Genomic DNA, 27743 nt, shown 5'->3' with positions numbered 1-27743 from the left:
ATATAAAAAAATAGCGTGGCAGGGAAAACTGTTGGTAATGGATAAAGATGATTACAACAGACCCTTATGTTTAAAGGCTTTTGTTTAAGTAATTTTGCACATGAACTATCCATAACTCATAAAGCGTGTGCATAAATATTATGCACACAAAGCAATACATAATAAGGCTTTTGTTCAGAAATAGGGTCAGCGAAGAAATATTTTAGTCCAATAAAAGTGAATACAAATACAGAACTCTATTTCAACGCTTTATAAGCTTATAGATAATACAAAAATGATTATTTGAGATCGTTAAACACAAGTATGGCTCAACATCATTCAAATCCCGCTCCACTAGAACTAGGAATGCGTTTAAAAATTAAAAAAATCACTAACACTTAGATTCTATACAATGCTAATATAGGGCGCTTCCTATATTTTTTCTCGCATTTCCTTATTATTCGTTCACTATGAGTTCCGGACACCACAAACGGCTACCGACACGTGGATTACAAGGGCAAAATAACACAAATCGGAATCCACTTTAATAGGGAAAAGCTGTAAGGATAACCAAATATCATTATCCCTTAAGAGAACATAAAGTCTCACTTGATAAGACTGGTATGCTTGCAGATAATATATTAACAAAGGGATGTATTTTAACAGAGAAACAAAAGCAATACTTTGAAAGATGTCGGATTCCTTGGAACGGCGTAAAAACCTTACCTAATTTTAAAAACAGGGCCTGATTGAACTTAACAAATCGTCTTAAGTAACATAATTAAACATGCATTATTCCATGACTTTGTTGGGCTAATAACTTAAGGTTGGATGGAGTTTGCTTTTTTCATTAGTTGAACTAATACTTAAGTATTACAATAGTCTTCGCTGTTTTGCTTAGAGATTTTCAAGAGGAACATATTCAGCAGGACTTCATCTACCCAAAAATTATTATAATTAATGGAGATCCTTACTTGAATAAAGGGTAAATGCTGAAAAAGCGATTCACCAAGTTAACAATTCCAACACGACCCTATGAACGATCTCCCCTTGGCACGATCTCCACGAGGTACAAGACACGATCACAAGGCAATTTGATTGGATGGACGGTATGTGAGATACAAGAGACAATCTGATTGGTTAGACACTTCTGCAACGAGGACCATTCTGCAACGCTACAGTCGTCGAGGTGTCGGCTTTATACGAGATGGAAGACATGAATTCAAATTCAAACACGCTCAAATCTCTTACAAATCCACTCACCATTTGCGGTATAGCCACACTAAAAGATGTCGAGCGTTTTTCGAAAGGGAATTTTGAGAGATACCGCGAATTTATCGAGAAATTTATCGAGAAATATCTATCAAACAAGCTACCAATCTTATCAAAAGCGAACTCTATACTAACTGATTCTACAGAATCTGAAACTACAAAGCTGCTCTAAGCTGCTTGATCTGCACTACATCATTTTCGACATAAAATCACCTATGAGAACCCCGAGTTCACGCAGTTATGCGTCTAGTTATACAACGTTACTTGACCGGGTCGAAGAGCGTGGATAATACAAATTCGGTACCCCTTGCCCAGCCACCTATGTCTTCAACCCAGTCCTTCCGGCATGAAAAAACAACGCCCTTTTACCCATAATGCACTTCGTGTTGCATACCCGTCCAAAATGGCGGAAGTTGAAAAGTTGCTACTCTCTCTCATAGAAAAAGAAATCCCCGAAGGGCGCCAAGCGCTTCGTGATGGCCACGAAAACTTAGCTAAAGTTGCTAATTATTGTCAACAGAAGTATTCTGACTGTAGTAATCGGTACAAAACTTCTCCTGACAAGAAAAAAGTCCTGGAGGAATCGAAGGCTGTATTGGATGAGACGAAGCAATTCACAACTCAATCGCTGGCCAGTGTCGCATACCAAATCAACTCTTTGGCGGTGAACATGCTAAACTTACTGGATCAGCAAGTCTCACAGCTACAGACCATGGAATCTAAGATCAACTATATTTCGGAGGTCAGATTCCGCCACATTACAAGGAATCTTGTTTTCTTTATGAGTAAAAAAGAATAAGGATAGCAGAATGCTTGCTGTGCTGATAAATTTCCTGACTTTCTTATTTAATCTTGGTTAGCTTTTTAGATAAATGAATGGATATATTGTGGACCGGAAATCGGCCGTTTACTACTGATTATTTTCGTGTTGTCAAATAATTAATTCCAGAACTCAGATAAGTGATAATAGAAATTCTGAATTAGCACTGTTTCTTTTGCAGACAGTCAACATTCACAAGGAAAAGGTAGCTCGACGAGAAATTGGTGTCCTAGCCACAAGCAAAAACACATCACGCACCCATAAAATAATTGCCCCTGCGAAGCAAGAAAAACCAGAGCGCTATTCACGGAAACCAATTGATTATAGTATATTGGATGACATTGGTAAGCTTACACATATTAAAAATACAAGAATCTGTGTAGTAACCTGCAATGTTTCATGTGCATCAAGTAAACAAGCAAAAAAGCATTTCCAATCAAACTATATAATTCCCAATGAAACTATACCATTCTTATTTATTTTCTTAAACATTTCTATGACTTTTAGAGACCTGAAATTCTTAATTTAAATGTTAAAGGTGAACCTATGCGGGTTACGACAAATGGATTCTCAAAGTGCAACCACTCTTGAAGTAGGTGGATATGTGACCATGACTGCTTTGAGGGCCAAAAAAAGAGTAAAGAATTTTTAATCTACTCACCAGAGAGAACTAAATCAGTATGTATTTTTTACTTCTCTTAAAAAACTGTTTCCCATCCAAAATGCAGGTCACGGTGTAAAGATAGCACCAACAGATCGTCGCCGCTCAAGTGCTAAAAAGAAACCTTCCCCATCCCCATCTGCTGCTCCCCCAAGCAGCTTGAGAGTTAAACCTGTGAGTGGTCGGCTTGGTCTGTCCAACATCAAGCCACCGCCCCCACCTGTTCCCCCACCAACAATACCATCTGTGCCCCCTGGGTCCGAGACATATGTGCCTCCGGGATCTGCGACATATGAGAGCATGGACTCTGTCAATAAGGCTCCAGTACCTCCCATGACTCCTCCTCCTGCAGTCGTCACTGCTCCGCCCCCTGCACCACCTCTGCCTAACTTTACTAGTCCGTCACCACCACCTCCACCACCCCTTCCCCCTGCAATGCCTGCGATGGATGACCTACTGCCACCAGGTAATGTAACTAAGATTTAGCTCAGCCATTTATTCTGTACTTTGTTTACCTTATTCTGCTTAATATTAGTGCATACCTACTTAAATTCACAATTTTCATGATTAAAAAACAAACATTTGCAAACGAAAAGACTCCTGAAATGTAAAGACAACATACTTTGGTATCACAAAATTTAATATATGGGGTAATTGTATAGGTATGTTTTCAAGGGTCCTGTGTAAGAAACAAAGAGCCATCATCTATCAATATAAGATGTTGATCAGTGAGTTTCACCTCAGATTCTACTTCAGCATAATCTGTTCCGGCTGCTTGTAGTGTGTACTGTATATACGAGCAATCAATATTTCTTTGTAGAAATGGAAAAGATAAAGTCACTTGAACTTGCAGTTTACAGAATTATATTCCATGCCGGAATTATATTCCATATTCCAACACATTCCTAAAATGTGCCTTTAAAATGTTCATGAAATTTAAGTCCAGCGCAAATAAAGAAGAATAAGGTACTTAAGACCATTTCTCGAACAGAATAGTTTTGTAGCATTCTCATCTGTGTATTGCTTGTGTTTAAGAATAACTGCTTGCTTCTTCTACCTGTACTTTAATATGTTACTCTTGGTAATATAAAACATTATGTAAAAATGATTATTCACAGCTTACAGAACTGAAGGTAACATGAAAATCCCCTCTTAAACAATAATAATCTTGATCCTAAAAAAGTAAATAATACTTTAAACGAAGTGAAAATCTTCCCTCTGCATTTGCTGGTCAGAAATTCTTCAATTAGATTTGCCCTAGTCTTTTATTTGATGAATTATTCTACATATTTTTAGATATGCTCCCACCACCTCTGTTTGGGGACTCAGTGACTGACACTTATGAAGTTATGCATGGTAAACTTGGTCACAAAAGCTAATGATTTTTTCACCTGATTGGGAGAGGCTGAAATCAAAGGACTCTTTTGTTCTGTTGACCATTTTTTGATAAATGATTCTATTTAAGAGCTTGTGACACATTTTGGTTTTAGATTTGGCCGCTCCTCCTGCTCCTCCTCTCCACGGGGAGATTTATCAAGTGGTGTCTGGTAAAGTGTGCCACTGCACTGACAAAAAACAGTTTGATTTGAGTTCATGATTGGGTATTCTAATCAAAATTGAATACAATTTTTAACTTATATGACATTATTTAATTTAAACTAACATTTGATTGGGCATTATTCAAAAGAATTCAACTTTAAATAACATGATTATAACATGAATATTAGTTTATTAGAAATGTGAATTCATGTGTGTTAAATATTGTGGTTTTACCTAATGTGTACATTATATTTCTGCTATTTTATCATTTACAAAGTCTTCAAGCCCTCACCAAATATTGGGAAGAGCCTTTTGAAATTAAATGTGCATAGGGAGTGGCTTCAGCCATTCTATATTTAAGCTGGGGCTAAGGTTGTGCTATACCCCCTTTCTCACCCGTTAGTTTCAGTCCTGGCCTAATTTTGCCATAAAAACAAGCTTATTTTATGTACTGTTGCTGTGTATGAATTTTAAAATCACGAAAAAAAACAGCAACAATAGTAAATCAGCTGAATACAAAATGGGGGTCTTGTAGAAATTTCAATTAACATGCTAGAAAAATTGTAGATAAAGTGATTATTTCTCCTTGCAGATGTTCGTGCTATAAATAATAATTAAAAAGAATGAGATTTGAATAAGTTGTGCCATGATGTTATCTGTAGTATTACTCAGTCAGATCTTCCATCTTTATGAAATGCATGTCTTGCCTTACTTTAACTGCCTCTTTTGATCTACAGAAGTTCTGAGTCCACCGCCACCACCACCCCCCTCAGAAGACTTCTACAGCATGCCATCTTCACTTCCCATGCCCTCACCTCCTGAGGACCTCTACGATGCACCAGCCACCCTTCCCTCCCCCATCATGCCTCCCCCACCCCCCATGGATGGTGTTGATGGTGGTGTCCCAGCAGATTTCCTTGAGAAAGGTTTGTCTTCACTAAAATTATTTAGGTTAACTTAACACTGCTCCAACTTTTTATTTAAAAAAAAACCCAGACAATTTTATAAGGTAAAAATTCATGCATCATTATATGCATTGTAATAATAAATGAAGTGTTTTGATTGTGGATAAATTTCTTCAGTGATTAAAGTGGATCTAGTTCACTATTAAAGTGTCTGTCCTTTTTTTTAAAGAAGTAGTCTTGCAAGTAAAATAGTTTTGTTTGGAACACTGGCCACACAAACATTTTAGGTTTAGTTAATTTTTACATACTTGAAGTGACATTCTACTGGCTTCATTGTTATGGTAAAACTTTTAATTTATTAGTTTATCAACTTAAAATATTTAGAATATGATGTGTCCATGTTTGACTGTTACTATATCATACATATTTTTTGTCATATAAGCAGTGAGTGAAAAGGTTTGTCTATGTAACTGTTTTTAAATAAAAATGTCAAATATGTATAAAGGTTTGATCAACATGTTTGTGTTTTTATGCAGTGTTTTGTTTTCATTACAACCACTTATTGTAATCTCTTTCTACTTATGTTATAAAAGAGTTTTTGTTTGGTTTTTAGTGATAGCATTGTATGATTACAATGCTACTCGAGATGACGAGCTCACATTTGCTGAGAACACAATCATCTACGTCATCAAGAAGAATGATGATGGATGGTACGAGGGAGTCACAACAAATGGATTAACTGGGCTATTCCCAGGCAATTATGTGGAACCATGTCCGTGAATATTAAATTCAGACATTTTTTATATACTAAAAACAAAAATAGGAACCCACAATAGTCATTATAACACAGCAATAATAATAAATTGTAATAATTTTAATCCAGAAAACAGCTGATTTTACATCTTTGCAGCATCATATTTCTAATTCATCTTTATATCACACCTGGAATGTAAGATGGTGAAACAGGTGCAATTTTTAGACATTCAGTTGCTGAAAAAAAAAATCCACAAACTGGCGTACAAAAAAGATTGAATAAATACAAAAAATATTTTAGTTGTTTTGCTATTAGAGACAGTCTGATTGACTATTAATTAATAATCATTAAAATATTATTCTATTATTACTGTTTTTTTTGTGTGTCGGGTCTTCTAAAAGCAGAATCTATTGTGTTTCAACACAAAAAAGACAATTTATTATCTTGTGTTTTGTAATTCTGTTTTCTACAACTTTTGTCAAATACTTCTTTCACACACATCTAATAACAATAAAAGCTTGTTAACTTGTCTAATTATCAATAAAATTTCCTAAGAACTCAAGGTAAACTTTTTTCTGCTGGGATGCTGCTGCTACAAAATGCCCTGGAGAAAAAAAAAAGATTGTTAGTATGATTATGGTTATAATTTAGTACAGTAGGGTAGCCTATACAGTAAATAATCTTGGTAGTATTATAAGCATTATGGGTCAAAACAACAGTAAAATAATTAAGAAATAATTTTGATTTCCTGATATTTTTATAAAGTTTTGTATTTTTTGGTGACTTTATCAAGTTAATAATTGTGGTCAACGGAATGCTTACTGACCAAATAAACGAGTCACCAGCTAAAATTTTAGCATGAAAACACAACCAGCTGTTGTGACTCTAAAAATATTAAACATTCATTGTTGCCTTATGAGGAATATAATTTGCCCTCCATACTAGAGTGGTTTCAATTAATCTGTGAAACAGTAACTATTATTTGGTGTGTAACAGTACATGGTATACAAAACAAAACAATAGAGAACAATATATTTTACTAGTATTACTACATGTATATGTTAACGTGTAGTACTGTATGCCACTAACTGTTTCACAGTTGAATTGAAACCACTCTAGTACTATTATATCAACAACACATACCAATAAAATATATAAAAAATACATGCTAATACAATATATCAAAAATACATGCTAATACAATATATCAACAACACATACTAATACAATATGTCAAAAATACATACAAATAAAATATATCAAAAATACATGCTAATACAATATATAAAAAATACATGCTAATAAAATATATAAACAACACATACTAATACAATATATCAACAACACATAATACAATATATCACAACACATACCAATAAAATATATTAAAAATACATGCTAATACAATATATCAAAAATACATGCTAATACAATATATCAACAACACATAATACAATATATCAAAAATACATGCTAATACAATATATCAACAACACATACTGATACAATATATCAAAAATACATACCAATAAAATATATCAAAAATACATGCTAATACAATACATAAAAAATACATGCTAATACAATATATCAACAACATACTAATACAATATATCAACAACACATAATACAATATATCACAACACATACCAATAAAATATATAAAAAATACATGCTAATAAAATATATCAAAAATACATGCTAATAAAATATATCAAAAATACATGCTAATACAATATATCAAAAATACATGCTAATACAATATATCAACAACACATACTAATACAATATACCACAACACATACTAATACAATATATCAAAAATACATACCAATAAAATATATAAAAAATACATACCAATAAAATATATAAAAAATACATGCTAATACAATCTATCAAAAATACATGCTAATACAATCACAACACATACTAATACAATATATCACAACACATACTAATACAATATGTCAAAAATACATAAATAAAATATATCAAAAATACATGCTAATACAATATATAAAAAAATACATGCTAATACAATATATAAACAACACATACTAATACAATATATCAACAACACATAATACAATATATCACAACACATACCAATAAAATATATTAAAAATACATGCTAATACAATATATCAAAAATACATGCTAATACAATATATCACAAAAATACATGCTAATACAATATATCAAAAATACATGCTAATACAATATATCAACAACACATACTGATACAATATATCAAAAATACATACCAATAAAATATATCAAAAATACATGCTAATACAATACATCAAAAATACATGCTAATACAATATATCAACAACATACTAATACAATATATCAACAACACATAATACAATATATCACAACACATACCAATAAAATATATAAAAAATACATGCTAATAAAATATATCAAAAATACATGCTAATACAATATATCAACAACACATACTAATACAATATACCACAACACATAATACAATATATCACAACACATACCAATAAAATATATTAAAAATACATGCTAATACAATATATCAAAAATACATGCTAATACAATATATCACAACACATACTAATACAATATATCACAAAAATACATGCTAATACAATATATCAAAAATACATGCTAATACAATATATCAACAACACATACTGATACAATATATCAAAAATACATACCAATAAAATATATAAAAAATACATGCTGATACAATCTATCAAAAATACATGCTAATACAATATATCGAAAATACATGCTAATACAATATATCACAACACATACTAATACAATATATCACAACACATACTAATACAATATACCACAACACATACTAATACAATATACCACAACACATACTAATACAATATATCAACAACACATACCAATACAATATATCAAAAATACATGCTAATACAATATATCAAAAATACATGCTAATACAATATATCAACAACACATACTAATACAGTGCAAATCACCTCCAGTGTGGTTGAGAGTCATCGGGTTGGCAAAACATTTTACAAGGTCTTCACTGTTCTCTAAAGAAAGAATTACCTGGTTAAATAATTAATACATAAATCGGAGGATCATACAGGAAATTTATATGGGCATCTAGCCAATCAAAAAGAGGGTTAGCACATGGTGAACATGAGATGTTACACAATCACAATTTTGGGTTTAAAAACTTGAAACCAAATTTTTAAGGAAATGTTAGCAATTTTCGTGGTTTTATTATAGAGGGCTCTATCTAGAAAGAGCCTCAAATAGTGCTTACATTTTCAAAAAATGCTTACACCTAAAAAATACCAATATTTCACAAGCCTGTGTGTATCCATTTTCAAAATACCTGTTGTATTGTGGTATAGAATAGGCATTTTAAAACGGATGTATGCAGGCTACATTTTACCAGTGATGGTAGAAGACCAACATTTTACCAGCAAATTAACAAGAATATGTATTTGTTTATCACATTTTATTTTTTTGGCACTAAGACATAGCACTAGGATGATAGGTAGGGTGTAATGCCCCTTAAATAAATTCCTTTACCCTTAGGTATAACACTGTCTGTGTCACCATAAACGTGTAATGTCGGACAGGAGATAATATCGCTATAGTAGTTGCTGTGTGTTGCAGATCGGGATTTAAAAGCAGCAACCAGGATGGCAAAACGAAAATCTAGCAACCCTGTGAAAAAAAGAACAAATTAATCATGTTTCCATGCCAACAATTTGCAGCAGGAAGTATTATAACTTACCCTGGTCCTTCATAGCACAGAGAATAGAGGCAAGACATGCGCCTTGGCTGAATGCAAAAACACCTGGAGAAAACATGACAATAATGGCTATATCTTTTATATACAGTGCCTAGCTTTCCTTATTTAGTTTTAGGAAAAGTGAAAATTATATACAAGAGGTTTGACCTAAATACCATGTAAATACCATGCTTATTGTGAAAGTTGTAATAACTTTCAATTTGCCAAGCCTGTAATCCCTGAAGTCATTATTTCTTTTGTGTGAAAAAAAGAATAAATTCCCTTGGAAACATTTTATTCTTATCTTTTGACTGGTAGATAAATATCCTGATTATCTCGAAAACCCCTTGGGAAGCTAAGGCATAGTCATCATTTGAGATGAACTTTTCAGGAAATTTATGGGATATAAAATATACTAATTTACCTCCAACCCTACCTAAACCTACAGTATCATGTATTGACCGGGATACCTGTGTTGGTGGGTGGGCCGCTGTTGTGTCGCGGGCTTGAAGGCTCATGTGCTCTACAGCTGATTGGCCTTGTACGTTGTTGTATAATGTTGTTATGAATTTAAAGGATTAAATCAAGACCTCTATATATAGTTAATTTGATGTCTCTCCAAGTCAAACATTCAGGAAAGGTAGAATGCATGCCTTGCCACTATTGTATAGAAAAGCCTCAAACCAAACTTACCATCAAAAGGTCCCTGAAAAGAATAGAAAATGAATTACAATGTGTATTTGTGTGAATTCTGATTGCAATTTCATGCATACTCAACTTTTGCTGATCAAAATATTAAATGCATATTATAGATGAATTAAAGAACATGCCGAGGCTCATATAGCAGAAACAATTTTATTTTTTAGTCTTGATGCATTCTAAAAATGCAGAATCAATTTGTGCTCATAGTAGCAACCTTATTATTTTGCTATTGATTACAAGTGTATTTCTTTTCCTAATAATTCATCGGTTATTATATTCTTATATACACTAAAATTTTAGAACATAGTTAAAGTCCATATAACCTTTCAGAGTTGATAGACTTTGTCATTTCTTTATATTTTCATCTTCCAAATTGTATATGGTTCGTATGGACCCTATAAAACACGGGTTCGCGCCAATAACTCAAATCTGTAATATTGAGTTATTTTGGTCAACCTTCGGAAAAAAGGCCGTGAACTGAAAGTCTGGGTCCAGTCATTTGTGACGTAGATCGAGATGTCAACCAATTTACATGAGAAACCATTTGCGGGCGCTTAACCGGTTCCCGTCTTCATGTCTTCTTAGTAATTGCTGAAGAACATTGTGTGGTTACAACTTTTATCGTCATCTTTATATCTTAACCTGGTAGTCAAATGATTATTAAACTTCAGGGAACAAATCTGCAAAATTTAGCAGATATTTTTTAGTCTTTTGAATTGTTTTTGCATTGTGCGTGCGCGCTTCATTCGCAATCAAGAATTGCGACATTCTCACAAGCGCGCGCTGTTTTTGAAACCTACAACAAAACGATATTTTCTTTTTTTGCATACAACTCTCGACTTTAAATTATTCTTCGCTTTATTGTGGGTAGCATTGCAATAGAAAACAATTCGCCAATATTTTGTGGTATTGCCGTCTCTGAATTTTAACGGATTTAAGGAAAATACGTTGTTTCAGATTTTCCCGCCAAAACTTGGAATTATTCACTCGATTCAATCTCCTTTCGCACGGCCAGGAAAATTTTCAAAGATCTGTAGAAAATTCAAATTTCAATCAAATTCAATTCCCTTTTCAGAATTTGAAAGTTTATCTATGCTTTAATTTGGCTCGATTGATATAAGTGAAAGGTTTTAAGAACTTTAATAACATATTCGGCCTTAAAATGTCCTAAAAATAAGAACGGCCAAGCCTCAACTGAAAATTAGACGTTCTTATAAAAAAAGAGTGTATGCGATGTTACCTGTTCCTTGAATGTTTTATGTATAAGATCGATTGAGCTGTCAAACCCTTTACACAGCTCAGTTGGGCTCAGTGGGTCATAGGAGTCATCAGGTTTGGAGAACCACCAACCATACTCATCGTTATCGGGGCCTGCTTCCTCGCCTGTTATAGTCTTGGGTATCTTATTTGGCGCAGTGATATAAACTAGAGCACAGAGAACAGCAGTTAGTGTATTCATCAGAAACGACGACGAAACTATTGAAATCCCGGTATGGTGGATAAACTAGGTGGTACAGTGAGTTACTTACACAACAAGATCCGGTAATAGTTCACATTCTTCACAGCGCGTATAAAATAAAAGGCTCTATTTACCGAACTCTAATGGTAGTTTTTTCAATGATTTGCGAAATGCACCAAGTTTATCTTTACAGGAGCTTGCACTTTGTCTAGAGAAATAGAAAAAAGAGAACACAACCCAAAAGATGAAAGGTAAAGATCAGTAACTTCGAATCTGTTATTTGAGATAACTTACAAAGGTATAGGAAAGTCTGCTTACCTATATCCATGTATGCACAAAATCTAAACATAGCACAACAGAGATCAGTGCATGCTATCATGAATTAAATCAATCGGTTGATAAAACAATACGATATCACCTTTAAACATTTTCGTGCGCTGTCCGCCATCTTGAGTTGCCGCTGATTGTTCGTCAAATCGCGGGCAGCCACAGGAGTCCTGTTATGGAAAAAAACAGACGTATGCAAACTTGATTGCAAAATTAAACACGCACATTTTCTAAAACTATCATTTTATTTCTAACGAACATGCTGTTTTAGTCTATCTTTGTTTTGATTAGATTTGTGCTGCGCATAAAACTCAAATTGCAAATAGCGTACGGGTTTCCTGTGTAATTATAAAAAAGAAGACAAGATGGCTGCTGTTCAGTTAGTTATGTTCGATTTAGCCGGTACTACGGTCGATGACACAGTAAGTGGGCTACCTTTGGTCGCAGTTGTAATGAAGGATGCTTTCAAAACACACGGGATAGACATCGAGGCCGAAACGGTAAACGAATTTCGTGGATTAGAGAAAAGAGAAGCCATAAGACAGCTTTTCGTGAAGACACAAGGCAGGGACCCTAGTTCTGAGGTGGTGGATCGTATTTTTCAAACATTCAAAGAGACTCTAACAACATATCTTTCTTCGATTAAGAAAGAGATTCCGGGAACCACTGCAACATTTAAATATCTAAAATCTAAAGGCATAAAGATTGCAGTTGGCAGTGGATTTCCCCATAGCGTTGTGGAATCAATTGTTAAGACATTGGGCTGGAGTGGCCTTTTAGATTATGTCTCTAGCAGCGAGAAAGAAGGGCATGGCAGACCCCACCCTGCTATGATTGATGCTGCCATAAGGGCGTGCCAAGTGCGGGATCCCAAGAGTGTGGTCAAGGTGGGGGACTCAAAGGCTGATGTGGAGGAAGGGAAGAATGCCGGATGTTGGACAGTTGCTGTTCTCACTGGTACTCAAGACACGCAGACACTACAAGCTGCAAATCCTGACTTTGTCATTGCTAGTGTAATGGATTTACCATCAGTGCTTAAAAACATTGAAGGCAAGTAAGTTATGAATAGGGGGTTTAGATTCACAAATGAAGAGAAATGAAATTTGAAGAAATAGCCAAATGGACTATCCAGGTTTTGAGGAGTTGGTTGGCATGATTGTGTAGCTTCAAAAAAAAAAAACATGCTTGGGAATTTATTCCCCCACCCCTCCCCTGAACATTTTTGGAGATCACAAATTAGGTGCTAGATGCAAGAGTAAGACCTCTTTTCTCTGGGAAGAGCTCTTAAATGACTAGGTTTGATAATATTGCATTATTATGGTTGGCTACAGGATCAACAATGGTATTTGTTTTCCTGATACGGTTTTGTAAATATCAGGATGATACCAGCACATTCCCAGGATAATTGGCTGAGGGGGGAGGGGGTGCACAGTGATAGGTATTATATGAAAAAAGATAGTGTTTGACGATCCTTTAATAAGAAATGACCCACTTTTTCCTGGCCAACGAGGGGGGGGGGGGGGGGTGCATACACCCTGCTCACCCCACTGTGTACACACCTGATGATAACTCTCTTTCCATTCTTTTTTATGTAAACTTAATATTAAGAATAGGGTGGACAATCCAATATGAACTCTACATTTTTAATTTGTTACTTTTCACCTTCTGTACATTTTTTAATATTAAAACACAATAAATTTGTTACATCTGTTCATTTCTTATGTACAACGTAAAGAACTGATCATGTTAAAGATCTTTTTTTTTACTCAAAATACACATTTATCTGTTTAGTCCTCTTCTGTCTCATCTTCTTCTATTATGGTTGGTGGCAAGCTTGCCTTCAATTCTTCAATCATGTTTTTCATGGGTGATGTTGGCCTTGTTCTAAGGTAATTCCATGGTAGTTCATCAAAATACGAAAACGTAAAAGCCCTGGTCAGCCTCTGTCCAAGACCCAAAAACCGCATTTCCTTCATTATACCAGTAATAAACAAATGTCTTTTTATTCTCTTCTGTCTGAGGAGGGCAAGTGCCTCCTGTCGCAAGCGTTTTTGCTCCTCTAAAACTCGCCTTTCCTCCTCCTCTCTACGTCTCTGGTCCTCAAGCCTTCGTCTTAATTCTTCCTCTTCTCGTCGCATTTTTTCCTGTAATGCCAGTCTTTCTGACTCCTCCATGTTGCGTATTCGTTCCTCCTCCTCCCGTCTAGCTGCTTCCTCAAGTTCCCGATCTATTTTCTCCTGTTCTCTGCGGATTTCTTCCTCCAATTTACGTTGCGCGATGAGTTCTTGTTTCTTTCTCTCGAAGTCTTCGCGCATCCTTTTTTCACGCTCTAAGCGAGCCTTTTCCTGCTTTTCTCGGTTCCGTTCTTCTTCTTCTTTGCGTTTACGCTCTCGCTCGGCTTCCTCGCGTTTTTTTCTGTAGAAAATAAAAGCAAAACTTAAAGATAAAGAAAACATACATACATCCAGGCTTTGGAAATACTCTAATCGTCTTTGTTTTGAATCACCTTGCTATCTATTGAGCGCCCGTTCCCTCCCTTCTTCCCATAAACATTTGCTAAAAATGCTTTCGCTTGCTATAACGATGTCCCTTGAAAATATAAATTGGTACTAAAATGCAGATTTTTTAAAAATCGCATATCATTACCTCCGCTCCTCCTCCCTTCTCTTCATTTCCTCCTCCGCCTCTAGCCTGACCCTCTCAAGGCGCTCAGCCTCTTCCAGCTGCTTTCTCTTCGCCTCCTCTCGCTCCCTTCTCTTCCTTTCAACTTCCTGTCGCCTCTTCTCGGCTGCTGCCGCCCTCTCTTCCGCTCTCTTCGCCGCTCGTGCTTCCTTCTCTCTTTGTTTCGCAAGCTCTGCCTCCTTATGTGCCTCCTCCTCCTCCCTAGCCTTCGCTTCTTTTTCAGCCTCCTCCTCTGGGCGAGAAAAGGAAAGTTTCGGAACCAGTTTGGGTTGCTCAAGTATTGACGCCGTGGTACTGACACTTGGCGAGCTCGAACCTTTCGAGGTGGAAACTCTTGAGCGCATCGATGTGGTTGCATAGGACTCTGTCTCCGAGGGGGTCGCTGAAACAGTGTAAATCTCATCCCCCGTCTCCGAGTCCACACGGACACTTGGCTCCGGGGACTCACTCTTTTCTGAGAACTTCTCAGAAGACTCAATTTTTTCTTCCACCGAGCTCTCACTTTTAGCTTGTTCGGCGTCTTCTATCGCCGTGATCTCTTGCGCGTGTTCCTCATCCTCATCCTTCGGTTTCTCTTCTTTTCCCTTTTTGTTCTTTGGCTGCGGTTTAGGCTTAGCTGCTGTGGGCTTACCACCTTTTTTACCTTCCTTTCTGGGAGCTTTCTTTGCTGTTTTGATTTTTTTGGGACCCTGTGGGGGAACCTCCTTCAACCCTGGTGGTGGTTTCTCTTCTTTTGGACGAGTCACTTGGAAAGGCGGTGTTCTCGTCTTTTCTGTTGTTGTCTTCGGGGGTGATTTCGGCTTCGATTTAGTTCTGGGTTTCGGTTTTTCGATTTTCTCTTCCTTTGCGACATTCTGCTGTAACTCCGTCACTACGGCATCTAAAGCAGCCTGGAACTCGGCCTCGTCTCCCGAGTCCTCTTCCTCGACAACTCTAGCTCTGTCCTGCTCGAACTCCTGTTCGTCCTTGGTGACATAATTGAAGATCTCCATCTGCAGGTCAGAGTTGGACAGACGGTCGGTCACGATTGACCTCGTGGGGCCTGGAGATCCAGAGTCTCGGTTAGACCTACTTTCGCCATCCTTCACTAAAAGAGCAGAGAAAGTTGATATAGTTAGAGACAGAAGCACAAGGCAATAAAACTTCTAGTTCTCCCATACTTCTGTTGGTAGGCGCGCCAATAAATAGCTCGTCATTACAGCAGCAGAAAAAGTGGGGGACGCGACAGATTGTGGGGAGGTTTGGGTGGGTGTGGTGTGGTGTGGTGGGGGAAGGGGCAGATACTCTCACTCGAATACTCACATGGCTCATAGTAGGTATGACCACTGGCCACACCGCTGGCCTGCTTTGTAGGCTTGCGGGCTTTTTCTTGGACCGGTGGTAGATCCCTAAGGGCTTCGATATTCGGAATTTCACCTGAAAAAAAAAAAAAAAACAAAGAATAAGAAATGTTACTTCACATGCCTCGACCATTTTGGTATGTATAGATTCAAAGCTCTATTCTCAGTCTAAGCCTTTTAGTGATGTCAGCGTGGCAGAGATGATGCAACAAGCGAGAAGTTCCATTGTAACCAGGTAGGCATGGTTGAAAGCTTACCTCCCGAAATAAGAAGGGCATGTCTCAAAGCCGCCAGTGGAGCCGCTGACCGACTGACCTTCCTCTTACGTGCAACTACTCCAGCGACTGCGGGCGCGTTGCTAGTCAAACCAGCCTTTGTTTGTAAAGCCGCAGAGCACGTGCGAGCATCTTCAGGAAAAAAGAAAAAAAGATGAACAAATGTCGTTGATTGCGAAAAGTTTGAGTAGGATGCTTTGAAATCACTAAGACTCAGTTCAAACGTCGTATTATCCATGAGCCGTTTTAATGCAAATGCATGCAAATGAAGATGAAACAATCGACTTGATTCAATTTCACGCATTTACATTGAATACGGCTTATGGATAATACGAAGTTTGAATTTAGCTTAAGAATAGTAAAAAGAGAGATGTACGGATGGACGAATTCTCCGTTAAAATTCTTACATGCTCGTCCTATCTCTTAGGTATACGAATTGCCAAAGCATTACACCTTTAGGGCCTTTTTCTGTCCCTTTGAGTGTCTCACAATAGTTGTGGGCAGCATGGCTTGGCATTGACATCAATTGCATTAACAAAATGATAGAAAATGTACATTAAAGCCTAGAAAACTTTAAACATTTCGGTAATTTGCTAACCATTAGGGCCCTTTTTTGTGCGATTTTACACACCTTTGGTGGGAGGACCTAGTAGACTCGAAAGCCTGTCAGTCCACATCATCAGCGCTGCGCGCGCATCTTCCACAAAAACAGCGCCGGACTGGGGTCGATTGAGCACGCGAGATGCTACCACTCGTGCCTCGTCCTGAAGCTGCTCGAACGTGATTGGCGGAGGAGGCTCTGGGGACGGGCCATTGTCTTCATGTATTGATAATGACGTGGTGCTTGCCGAGTAAACAGATCCTAGATGGAAAGAGTGGTCAGTGACAACCAAAGTTCCCATCCTAGACCAAAAGTGTCTGTGACTTTCGGTGGATCCTCGACTATGGTTTGTATAGTAACAGAGGCGGCGGAGCGGTCCTAAAGGTGAGAGGGGGTTGTTAAATGTATCTGCTTGCCCCGTTTTAATTTGAAGGACTGGAACTCACATGCAAAACAAACGTCATCCAAAATAGTCTGGGGAGAGGTGGCTACTCCCCACATTTTAAAGCGCGCGGAGGGGAGGGGGGGGGCGGATATCGTCTCTGAGTAACCTGCGCATCTTGAGAGGGGGGGGGGGGCGGATATCGTCTCTGAGTAACCTGCGCATCTTGAGAGGGGAGGGGGCGGATATCGTCTCTGAGTAACATGCGCATCTTGAGAGGGGGGGGGGGCGGATATCGTCTCTGAGTAACATGCGCATCTTGAGAGGGGGGGGGGGGGCGGATATAGTCTCTTAGTAACCTGCGCATCTTGAGAGGGGGGGGAGGCGGATATCGTCTCTGAGGAACCTGCGCATCTTGAGAGGGGGGGGATATCGTCTCTGAGTAACCTGCGTATCTTGAGAGGGGGGGCGGATATCGTCTCTGAGTAACATGCGTATCTTGAGAGGGGAGGGGCGGATATCGTCTCTGAGTAACCTGCGCATCTTGAGAGGGGGGGGGATATCGTCTCTGAGTAACATTCGCATCTTGAGAGGGGGGGGCGCATATCGTCTCTTAGTAACATGCGCATCTTGAGAGGGGAGGGGCGGATATCGTCTCTGAGTAACATGCGCATCTTGAGAGGGGAGGGGCGGATATCGTCTCTGAGTAACCTGCGCATCTTGAGAGGGGGGGGGGCGGGGGCGGATATCGTCTCTGAGTAACCTGCGCATCTTGAGAGGGGGGGGGGCGGATATCGTCTCTGAGTGACCTGCGCATCTTGAGAGGGGAGGCGGATATCGTCTCTGAGTAACATGGGCATCTTGAGAGGGGGGGAGGGGCGGATATTGTCTCTGAGTAACATGCGCATCTTGAGAGGGGGGGCGGATATCGTCTCTGAGTAACCTGCGCATCTTGAGAGGGGAGGGGCGGATATCGTCTCTGAGTAACATGCGCATCTTGAGAGGGGAGGGGCGGATATCGTCTCTGAGTAACCTGCGCATCTTGAGAGGGGGGGGGCGGATATCGTCTCTGAGTAACATGCGCATCTTGAGAGGGGTTGGGCGGATATCGTCTCTTAGTAACATGAGCATCTTGAGAGGGGGGGGGGGCGGATATCGTCTCTGAGTAACATGCGCATCTTGAGAGGGGAGGGGTGGATATCGTCTCTTAGTAACATGAGCATCTTGAGAGGGGGGGGGCGGATATCGTCTCTGAGTAACATGAGCATCTTGAGTGGGGAGGGGCGGATATCGTCTCTGAGTAACATGCGCATCTTGAGAGGGGGGGGATATCGTCTCTGAGTAACATGCGCATCTTGAGAGGGGGGGGGCGGATATCGTCTCTGAGTAACATGCGCATCTTGAGAGGGAGGGCGGATATCGTCTCTGAGTAACATGCGCATCTTGAGAGGGGGGGCGGATATCGTCTCTTAGTAACATGCGTATCTTGAGAGGGGGGGCGGATATCGTCTCTGAGTAACATGCGCATCTTGAGAGGGGGGGGGGGCGGATATCGTCTCTGAGTAACCTGCGCATCTTGAGGGGGGGGGCGGATATCGTCTCTTAGTAACATGCGCATCTTGAGAGGGGAGGGGGGCGGATATCGTCTCTTAGTAACATGTGCATCTTGAGAGGGGAGGGGCGGATATCGTCTCTTAGTAACATGCGCATCTTGAGAGGGGAGGGGCGGATATCGTCTCTTAGTAACATGCGCATCTTGAGGGGGGGGGGGGCGGCGGATACCGTCTCTTAGTAACATGCGCATCTTGAGAGGGGGGGGGCGGATATCGTCTCTGAGTAACATGCGCATCTTGAGGGGGAGGGGCGGATATCGTCTCTGAGTAACATGCGCATCTTGAGAGGGGGGGGGATATCGTCTCTTAGTAACATGCGCATCTTGAGAGGGGGGGGCGGATATCGTCTCTTAGTAACATGCGCATCTTGAGAGGGGGGGGGGGGGCGGATATCGTCTCTGAGTAACCTGTGCATCTTGAGAGGGGAGGGGCGGATATCGTCTCTGAGTAACCTGCGCATCTTGAGAGGGGTGGGGGGGCGGATATCGTCTCTGAGTAACCTGCGCATCTTGAGAGGGGAGGGGCGGATATCGTCTCTGAGTAACATGCGCATCTTGAGAGGGGAGAGGCGGATATCGTCTCTGAGTAACCTGCGCATCTTGAGAGGGGGGGGGGGGGGGGCGGGGGCGGATATCGTCTCTGAGTAACCTGCGCATCTTGAGAGGGGGGGGCGGATATCGTCTCTGAGTGACCTGCGCATCTTGAGAGGGGAGGCGGATATCGTCTCTGAGTAACATGGGCATCTTGAGAGGGGGGGAGGGGCGGATATTGTCTCTGAGTAACATGCGCATCTTGAGAGGGGGGGCGGATATCGTCTCTGAGTAACCTGCGCATCTTGAGAGGGGAGGGGCGGATATCGTCTCTGAGTAACATGCGCATCTTGAGAGGGGAGGGGCGGATATCGTCTCTGAGTAACCTGCGCATCTTGAGAGGGGGGGCGGATATCGTCTCTGAGTAACATGCGCATCTTGAGAGGGGTTGGGCGGATATCGTCTCTTAGTAACATGAGCATCTTGAGAGGGGGGGGGCGGATATCGTCTCTGAGTAACATGCGCATCTTGAGAGGGGAGGGGCGGATATCGTCTCTTAGTAACATGAGCATCTTGAGAGGGGGGGGCGGATATCGTCTCTGAGTAACATGAGCATCTTGAGAGGGGAGGGGCGGATATCGTCTCTGAGTAACATGCGCATCTTGAGAGGGGGGGGGGATATCGTCTCTGAGTAACATGCGCATCTTGAGAGGGGGGGGGGCGGATATCGTCTCTGAGTAACATGCGCATCTTGAGAGGGGGGGGCGGATATCGTCTCTGAGTAACATGCGCATCTTGAGAGGGGGGGCGGATATCGTCTCTTAGTAACATGCGTATCTTGAGAGGGGGGGCGGATATCGTCTCTGAGTAACCTGCGCATCTTGAGAGGGCGGGGGCGGATATCGTCTCTGAGTGACCTGCGCATCTTGAGAGGGGAGGCGGATATCGTCTCTGAGTAACATGGGCATCTTGAGAGGGGGGGAAGGGGCGGATATTGTCTCTGAGTAACATGCGCATCTTGAGAGGGGTTGGGCGGATATCGTCTCTGAGTAACCTGCGCATCTTGAGAGGGGGGGCGGATATCGTCTCTGAGTAACCTGCGCATCTTGAGAGGGGTTGGGCGGATATCGTCTCTGAGTAACCTGCGCATCTTGAGAGGGGTTGGGCGGATATCGTCTCTGAGTAACCTGCGCATCTTGAGAGGGGGGGCGGATATCGTCTCTGAGTAACCTGCGCATCTTGAGAGGGGGGGGGGGGGCGGGGGCGGATATCGTCTCTGAGTAACCTGCGCATCTTGAGAGGGGGGGGGGCGGATATCGTCTCTGAGTAACCTGCGCATCTTGAGAGGGGGGGCGGATATCGTCTCTGAGTAACATGCGCATCTTGAGAGGGGGGGCGGATATCGTCTCTTAGTAACATGCGTATCTTGAGAGGGGAGGGGCGGATATCGTCTCTGAGTAACATGAGCATCTTGAGAGGGGAGGGGCGGATATCGTCTCGGAGTAACCTGCGCATCTTGAGAGGGGGGGGCGGATATCGTCTCTGAGTAACCTGCGCATCTTGAGAGGGGGGGCGGATATCGTCTCTGAGTAACCTGCGCATCTTGAGAGGGGAGGGGCGGATATCGTCTCTGAGTAACCTGCGCATCTTGAGAGGGGGGGGGGGCGGGGGCGGATATCGTCTCTGAGTAACCTGCGCATCTTGAGAGGGGGGGGGGCGGATATCGTCTCTGAGTGACCTGCGCATCTTGAGAGGGGAGGCGGATATCGTCTCTGAGTAACATGGGCATCTTGAGAGGGGGGGAGGGGCGGATATTGTCTCTGAGTAACATGCGCATCTTGAGAGGGGGGGCGGATATCGTCTCTGAGTAACCTGCGCATCTTGAGAGGGGAGGGGCGGATATCGTCTCTGAGTAACCTGTGCATCTTGAGAGGGAAGGGGCGGATATCGTCTCTGAGTAACCTGCGCATCTTGAGAGGGGTGGGGGGGCGGATATCGTCTCTGAGTAACCTGCGCATCTTGAGAGGGGAGGGGCGGATATCGTCTCTGAGTAACATGCGCATCTTGAGAGGGGAGGGGCGGATATCGTCTCTGAGTAACCTGCGCATCTTGAGAGGGGGGGGGGGGGGGGCGGGGGCGGATATCGTCTCTGAGTAACCTGCGCATCTTGAGAGGGGGGGGGGGCGGATATCGTCTCTGAGTAACATGCGCATCTTGAGAGGGGAGGGGAGGGGGATATCGTCTCTGAGTAACCTGCGCATCTTGAGAGGTAATGATCAATGATCTCTTTGTTTTTAAACGAGGGCTGGCTAAGATTTAGGCGCGGTGAGGCTCATCATCAAATTCTGCCAACAGACACCGGGAATCCTTGACATTTTAGGACGCGACGGTCTTGCCGAAATGTAGCATATGCTTGAGCAGGACTCACAAACATCTAGACCTCTTACAAGTACCTACACCTCCCCATCTAGTACCTACACCTCCCCATCTAGTACCTACACCTCCCCATGGAACACACCTGCTGTTAAGTTATCCGCACTTCCCGGCCGCTTACTGTCATCACCTTCCTCTCCCTCAAGATCCGCACTCTCTTCCCGGGCAGCAGGTTCACAAACACTAGCATCACCACCAACATCATCACTTTGTCTGACATCTTCGTCGACGGAAATACCACTCGGGGCGTCATCGGTCCTTTCCGTCGCGACATCATCACCACTAGCTCCAACCACAGCTGATGTTGCGCTTGTGTCGTCATCGGTATTTTTCGTAACATTTTCGTCACTACTGACCATGACGTCATCCAGGGTAACCGCACTTGTGACGTCATCAGCGCTTCTGGTACCACTCGCTACATCAACATCATCGGAATTCTGTGCATCTTTTGTGCCTCTACTTGTCTCTGTGCCTTTAGCCGATAACTGATCCTCGGATTGCGACTTCTGAAGAGATCCATCTGAAGCTTGTTGATGTTCCGAAGTGATCTGCCCAGCGGTGTTATCGGGGATGACCCCAGAGGTGTTCTCATCAGAAGGTGAAGGCCCAAGATGAGATATTGAGTCCTCTCTATCTAAACTCGCGCCGTCGCCCTTCTGGTTAGCGACTTTGGCCACGGCACTATCCCACGGGTCCTCATCCTCCGACAAGTCAAACTGAATGCCGTCTAGGTCGACCGCGTCAGAAGAGTCAAGCGCTTCACCAGCAGCCTTCTGTTCTTCTGAAACCACGGAACTTGTCTTTGAATCCGGTTTAGACGGTTCCGGCACGGACTTCAGGGAAGTAACAGGACCTTCTAACGAGTACTTACTCTTACCCTCTCGATCCTCCGTGGACGAGGCGCGCACACTCGCGGACTGTATAGGAGGTAAGCGAGGAATTGATGACAAGGACGCAGAGTTTAGGCTTGCTTTAGACTGTTTTCTACTGCTTGTACTACTGCGCCGCGAAGACGCCTGCTCTTTTGTGCCCGTTTTTTCTGTGGTAAAATTACTAGGCCAATTCTGTAAATCCGAGTCTACGCTTTCTAGCGTTTTTTGGACCAACATTTGTGAGAGAAGCTCTTCTTTTTGCTTGGGGTCCAATAAAGCATATCGAAAGTCTTTTTTCCTCTTTGCTGGCTCTACCTCAGATAGTCTTTCATGCAGAGACTCTGAAGGGCTGATCGCTCTAGACGATGGTGCGTATTCTTCGCTGTTGATTGATACCATAGAAGCAGCGCCAGTGGACATGCCATTGTTGTAAAAGTTCCATGAACTTCCAAGCATAGAACTTGACGGGGAAACCGGCGGCAGTGACATTGTGCTATAAGGCTGTGGTTTCTCGGGGAACAGATCACACAGGGAGCCGTCCGCGTGAACAGGTGGTAAAAATGGGTTGTACGTCAGCAGGGCGGGGTCCTTAAAGGAACCGGAATGTGCTAGTTTGTTCCATGCGTCTTCCTGAAGGGAGCGCCCGAGGGTGGCAATGTACCTCTTGGGTGAGAAGCCAGGACGAACTCGGTGATCATGGTATCCGCTTAAGCGCTTTTGTAGTAAGGCAAGGAACAAAGGGTCGCCCTGAAAGAGATACGCCTTTTGATTATTGTCATGTTGTCTATAAAAATATTAGTTGAAAAACATTGCATTATCGCTGCCTCTTGCCCAGGCGCTTACTACCGTAACCGGTAGTGCGCAGGGGGCTAAGGTACCACTTCCCTTGGTCCTTTGCGGCAGCGCTCATTGCGATCACTAGTTTCGAATTGCTTTCCGCGGCAGTGATCTTTTTCACTTGCTTTTACTGACTTGAGACGCCTGGGACGAAGCAGAAGGAGGCACATTCCCCAGTGCCCTTTTGGGGCAGCGGAGCTGGGCTTCAAAGTGGAGGTACCCTGGATACCACAGGCTCCGAGCTTCGCGACGGCAACGATTTGAGCGAAGCGAAAGAGCTTCGCTTAATAGGAGTACGTAATTGATTTGAAACTGAAATTATTTATGTTATAGATTTTAAAAGTTGAAGAGGGGGGGACTGCCACTCCCCCCATTCTCGACAACCCGCGTTGTCTATTGCCTTAGCTATTTCTACATTCTATAAATAAATAACAATAGTTATTTGCCCATGAAATATCTCCTCTGCCCTCTGTTTCCTACTAACAGGCTACAGGCCTAGGGATCGGGAAATTTCTCTGAAGATATTCAGGCTCGTACTCAGGGGGGTGCAGGGGGTGCGAACGCACCCCCCAACAACCGCTGAAAGTCCACTTTCGGTTCTCAATAAACGTGCTTTTTGTAGACAAAACTATAAATTAGGTCCACTTTTTCGGATTTCGCACCCCCCCCCCCCCCAAGAAAAATCCTGGGTACGGGCCTGATAATAAACTTACCCCATTCCGTTTATAGTTAAGAATGAAGTCTCTTAGGTCAGTGAGTGTTTTAAGTTTAGCTGACGGAGTCTTTTTGATTTTTCTTCTTAGTCTTCTCTTGGGTTTTGGAGACCCAGGAAGGAAGTAACCCTCTGCATACAATAGCAGCGCGCCCTTGCGAGTAGTGTATGTCTTAGGCATGGGTCTCGGGCAAGGGATCTGCTTAGTTTGGTTGACATCTGGCAGTCTGAATGTGCTCTTTTCCCGTAAAGTTCCTTGTCCATAGTACAAGTCAGGATCAGATGGTCTCTTGTAGTTAGGTCCGATTGGAGGAAGTTGCAGATCAGAGAGTGAGAAGAACTCCTGGAACGAATGAAAATGATTTCTATTTATGCACTAGTCAATTTAAACTCCCACCCCCATGGTCCCGGGGAAGGGTGGGGGGTTAGACTTTGACCCTGTACAAAACCACCTCCACCCCCTCGGGACAAAAAAGCAGTTAAATGCCCCTACCCCTTGGATGCAAACTATAGGCAACTACCCGACAACTAAACTTCATAATACCCGTCCACATTTTAAGGCCTCTAAATTTCATCGGTCCGCGGTCCGCAGTCCAGAACTACTCAATATAAAGTATCCATCATTGCACAATTAATTTATAATACTACTCGATATAAAATATCCATCATTGCACAATTAAATTATAATCGGATATGTTATGTTGGTTCGCGGTCCGCAGTCCGCGATCCGCAGTCAAAGACTACTAATTCATTAGCAGTGACTTAGATTACTTAGACTTATTATTATCAATATGCAAAGACGGCTTCACAGCGGACTGCGGACCACGGTAGCAGTGACTTAATTCAATTAAATAATTTCGTTAGATGAAAGACAGACAGCTTCACTGCGGACTGCGGACCACGGCAGTAACGTGGGCTCCACAGTGGACGGGTATTCTGAAGTTGCTCCATAAGATTCTTTTTATCTTTCAAAGCCAGTACACTTTAGCGAATACATTTGTACCAATTACTATGAAGATAACAGTTACAAAAAAAGATGGAAAAATAAATCATCTTCATCTAACATTGTTTTTTTTTTAATCTTCGTTTTTGCACATGTCGCTGTGCAGCATATCACATGCTGATACATGGAATTGCTTGCTACAGAAGAAAAAGAGTCTTAAGCCAGAAACTAACATGATATTTGTGACACTATTTACTTGTCCCATACCCCCACGGTGGGGATAAGTCTTAGAGTAAAAAACTGTCAATTCCCCCACCCCCTCGGGACAGATTCTCGTTCAAAATTGCTCTAAGCCCCCACCTTAACCCCCACTTCCCCGGGACCATGGGGGGGGGGGGGGGGGGGGGTGTGGGGGTTTCAAATGACTAGTGCATTAGTAAAGCCACAGAACATTGGGGTTTTTGTGTTATCTACAGAAGCTGTAAACCGAATATAAAAAGTGTGACAAGTATGACACCAATTTCCTCTTGCTTACAAAAAAATAGGAAAGAATACCCCTGGATTTAATAAATACTTTTAATATGCTTTATGGACCTGATAAAATACTTGGACTAATCCTGTTTTATTGAAGTAAACAAGTAATTTTCATATAAATAATTGGAGCAACTGCAGAATACCCGTCCAAAAAGAGTTAACAATGAGACTTCACACCTCGATTTCTATAGAACGAGGCAGTAAATACAAGGAAAATGCAAATAAGTGGACAGGTATTCTGCAGTTTAGCCAAATAATTTTCTGTATCATTAAAAGATATATGGATCAGACACAGGACCTAATAAATTTTCAATGTTAATTTGTGGAAAAGTTAACATTGGATTATTGTTTACAATAAATTCGAATACCAGGTAAAAAGATAAATACTGTAAAATAGTTGCTAGGTAACATGTATTTTGACATACGAATGACCTTAATTTTCCCATCTTCCATAATATTCTAAGAATTATCACACTACATACTATATTCAACAATACTTTACCCTCTGCATTGGGTTTATTATCTTTTGTACAAGAATAATATTATTCTGTCTGCCATATGACATGTTTGCTGTACATCATAATTGTTATGAAAATGACAAAAGTGCAAATTTCACTCGAACTTTCCAAATGCACCATCAAGAAAAAATTTTTTATTTTTTCCACAATAAGCCACTTGACATTGTTCGAAATATTTTGGTCAAAAGGATCATTTTGATTTAATTACCTATTCTTTCTTTCTAAACAATTCCAATTTTAGTCTCAAGCGATAAATACTCTAGACCTTTTTTTTTCTTTTAACAGATTACATCCTGTAACGTAGACAAATACATAGGCCAGTTATACATAGATAGAAGGAACTCAACCTATATCATGTCTGTGCGTCGTTGCTATTGTCAACAGGTACAAAGAGGGGCAATGAATTCGTAAAGAAAATGGACCAAATTTGATACCATTTAGAATGTATTTGACTGAGAAACGGAAGGAAATGCACAGCAGCAACCAACGCTACTAAAAAGGAATTATTTTGAGCTTACAATGGCTTTAAACGTCGCCAAAGAACGAAGGGATACGAGTTTGAGCTGCTAAGATCAATTGATTTGTTTGTTATCCTAATTTTTTGAAGCCGCATCATGGTACTTAGGGCACATTAGAACAAGAAATCAGTTAGCATATTTAATCTTGCAAAAAGGGCTCTCTTAGAAACCTGTTCTATGTGAACTAAAAGCCGTAAATAATGTATATGAAATGTGATCTTACCCTGTCGACTTCGGGCACTGCATCACGCTTCGCTATGCCGTCCCATGTTCCGTAACCACGGCTCAGTCGGGAAAACATATTGATGCTATCCATTTAGAAGCTCTTTCTATACGGGAACCCAATAAACTGTTCGTGTCCCTAAATGGGAACGTTTCAAAACATCGGAAGCCATTTCAGTGCTCACGCGAAAGCGCGTATCTTGCGTCTAACTTGGTTGCCATGCTCGACAAGAGCTGTAAAGTGAGCAGGCTTGAGACAATGACGTCACGCTAGTGTGAGCAAGAGACAAGCCGCCGGCGATGTGGGATAGAGAAGGTAATTTGCATTTACAATATAGAATTACTATTGCGTCTGAATAATGCGATGCCTTAGATAAATGTGTGTAATGAGTTGTTTTCTTGCTATAGAACATTTCGCTTGGCTGTTTCTCGGAAACAAAAGCTTTCGTCATCCCAGATCCTTTTATCGAGAGGGGAATTGTGGAAAGATGTGTATTGCCAAAATCTCAAATTTCTGTTTTATTTTTTCCTTGATTTATACCCT

The 27743-nt window shown here is 41.2% G+C and overlaps 4 protein-coding genes across 6 annotated transcripts; 2 read left to right on the top strand and 2 right to left on the bottom strand.

The window, feature by feature from the left end:
- Positions 1-1621: 1621 nt before the first annotated feature.
- On the top strand, positions 1622-6492 carry LOC5509676 (abl interactor 1). Of its 2 annotated transcripts, XM_048724308.1 has the most exons (7): positions 1622-1993; positions 2253-2415; positions 2800-3198; positions 4029-4088; positions 4223-4279; positions 5009-5197; positions 5790-6492. In XM_048724308.1, exons 1-7 carry the CDS (start codon positions 1655-1657, stop codon positions 5954-5956), a joined length of 1374 nt encoding a protein of 457 aa, XP_048580265.1. In that variant the 5' UTR covers positions 1622-1654; the 3' UTR covers positions 5957-6492. The 2 variants fall into 2 exon arrangements, with proteins under 2 accessions (XP_048580265.1, XP_048580266.1); XM_048724309.1 differs by lacking the exons at positions 4029-4088; positions 4223-4279 and having other exon boundaries at positions 1623-1993.
- On the bottom strand, positions 6346-12346 carry LOC5509688 (esterase OVCA2). 2 transcript variants are annotated; one of them, XM_001630125.3, is made up of 9 exons: positions 12279-12346; positions 12179-12201; positions 11995-12068; positions 11642-11826; positions 10393-10405; positions 9703-9765; positions 9495-9632; positions 8927-8986; positions 6346-6534 (listed from the first exon to the last, which is right to left on the bottom strand). In XM_001630125.3, exons 1-9 carry the CDS (start codon positions 12306-12308, stop codon positions 6461-6463), a joined length of 660 nt encoding a protein of 219 aa, XP_001630175.2. In that variant the 5' UTR covers positions 12309-12346; the 3' UTR covers positions 6346-6460. The 2 variants fall into 2 exon arrangements, with proteins under 2 accessions (XP_001630175.2, XP_032234533.2); XM_032378642.2 differs by lacking the exon at positions 11995-12068 and having other exon boundaries at positions 12279-12309.
- Positions 12347-12552: 206 nt separating this feature from the next.
- On the top strand, positions 12553-13245 carry LOC5509692 (phosphonoacetaldehyde hydrolase). Its single transcript, XM_001630159.3, has one exon. The coding sequence runs from the start codon at positions 12553-12555 to the stop codon at positions 13243-13245; it is 693 nt and encodes a 230-aa protein (XP_001630209.2).
- Positions 13246-13814: 569 nt separating this feature from the next.
- On the bottom strand, positions 13815-27454 carry LOC116616641 (titin homolog). The gene is made up of 8 exons (XM_032378640.2): positions 27201-27454; positions 24466-24807; positions 22129-23662; positions 17116-17346; positions 16467-16616; positions 16172-16285; positions 14834-15956; positions 13815-14602 (listed from the first exon to the last, which is right to left on the bottom strand). Exons 1-8 carry the CDS (start codon positions 27291-27293, stop codon positions 13975-13977), a joined length of 4215 nt encoding a protein of 1404 aa, XP_032234531.2. The 5' UTR covers positions 27294-27454; the 3' UTR covers positions 13815-13974.
- Between the last annotated feature and the right edge of the window lie 289 nt (positions 27455-27743).

Source organism: Nematostella vectensis, chromosome 2, assembly GCF_932526225.1.
Source record: "Nematostella vectensis chromosome 2, jaNemVect1.1, whole genome shotgun sequence".
In the NCBI taxonomy this organism is placed as follows: Eukaryota; Metazoa; Cnidaria; class Anthozoa; order Actiniaria; family Edwardsiidae; genus Nematostella; species Nematostella vectensis.
This window is presented reverse-complemented; position numbering and strand designations above follow the sequence as displayed.

Excerpts from the sequence above, each read along its gene's own strand:
- LOC5509692 (XM_001630159.3), top strand. The coding sequence starts at position 12,553 with ATGGCTGCTGTTCAGTTAGTTATGTTCGATTTAGCCGGTACTACGGTC.
- LOC116616641 (XM_032378640.2), bottom strand. The coding sequence starts at position 27,293 with ATGGATAGCATCAATATGTTTTCCCGACTGAGCCGTGGTTACGGAACA. Across the intron at positions 24,808-27,200 it reads CAGTGCCCGAAGTCGACAGG|GAGTTCTTCTCACTCTCTGA; the intron begins GTAAGATCACAT and ends CATTCGTTCCAG. Across the intron at positions 15,957-16,171 it reads TCATACCTACTATGAGCCAT|TGAAGGATGGCGAAAGTAGG; the intron begins GTGAGTATTCGA and ends CTGCTCTTTTAG.
- LOC5509676 (XM_048724308.1), top strand. The coding sequence starts at position 1,655 with ATGGCGGAAGTTGAAAAGTTGCTACTCTCTCTCATAGAAAAAGAAATC. Across the intron at positions 3,199-4,028 it reads GGATGACCTACTGCCACCAG|ATATGCTCCCACCACCTCTG; the intron begins GTAATGTAACTA and ends ACATATTTTTAG. Across the intron at positions 4,280-5,008 it reads GATTTATCAAGTGGTGTCTG|AAGTTCTGAGTCCACCGCCA; the intron begins GTAAAGTGTGCC and ends TTTGATCTACAG.
- LOC5509688 (XM_001630125.3), bottom strand. The coding sequence starts at position 12,308 with ATGGCGGACAGCGCACGAAAATGTTTAAAG. Across the intron at positions 12,202-12,278 it reads GCGCACGAAAATGTTTAAAG|ATTTTGTGCATACATGGATA; the intron begins GTGATATCGTAT and ends TGCTATGTTTAG. Across the intron at positions 11,827-11,994 it reads AAAACTACCATTAGAGTTCG|TTTATATCACTGCGCCAAAT; the intron begins GTAAATAGAGCC and ends TCTGTGCTCTAG.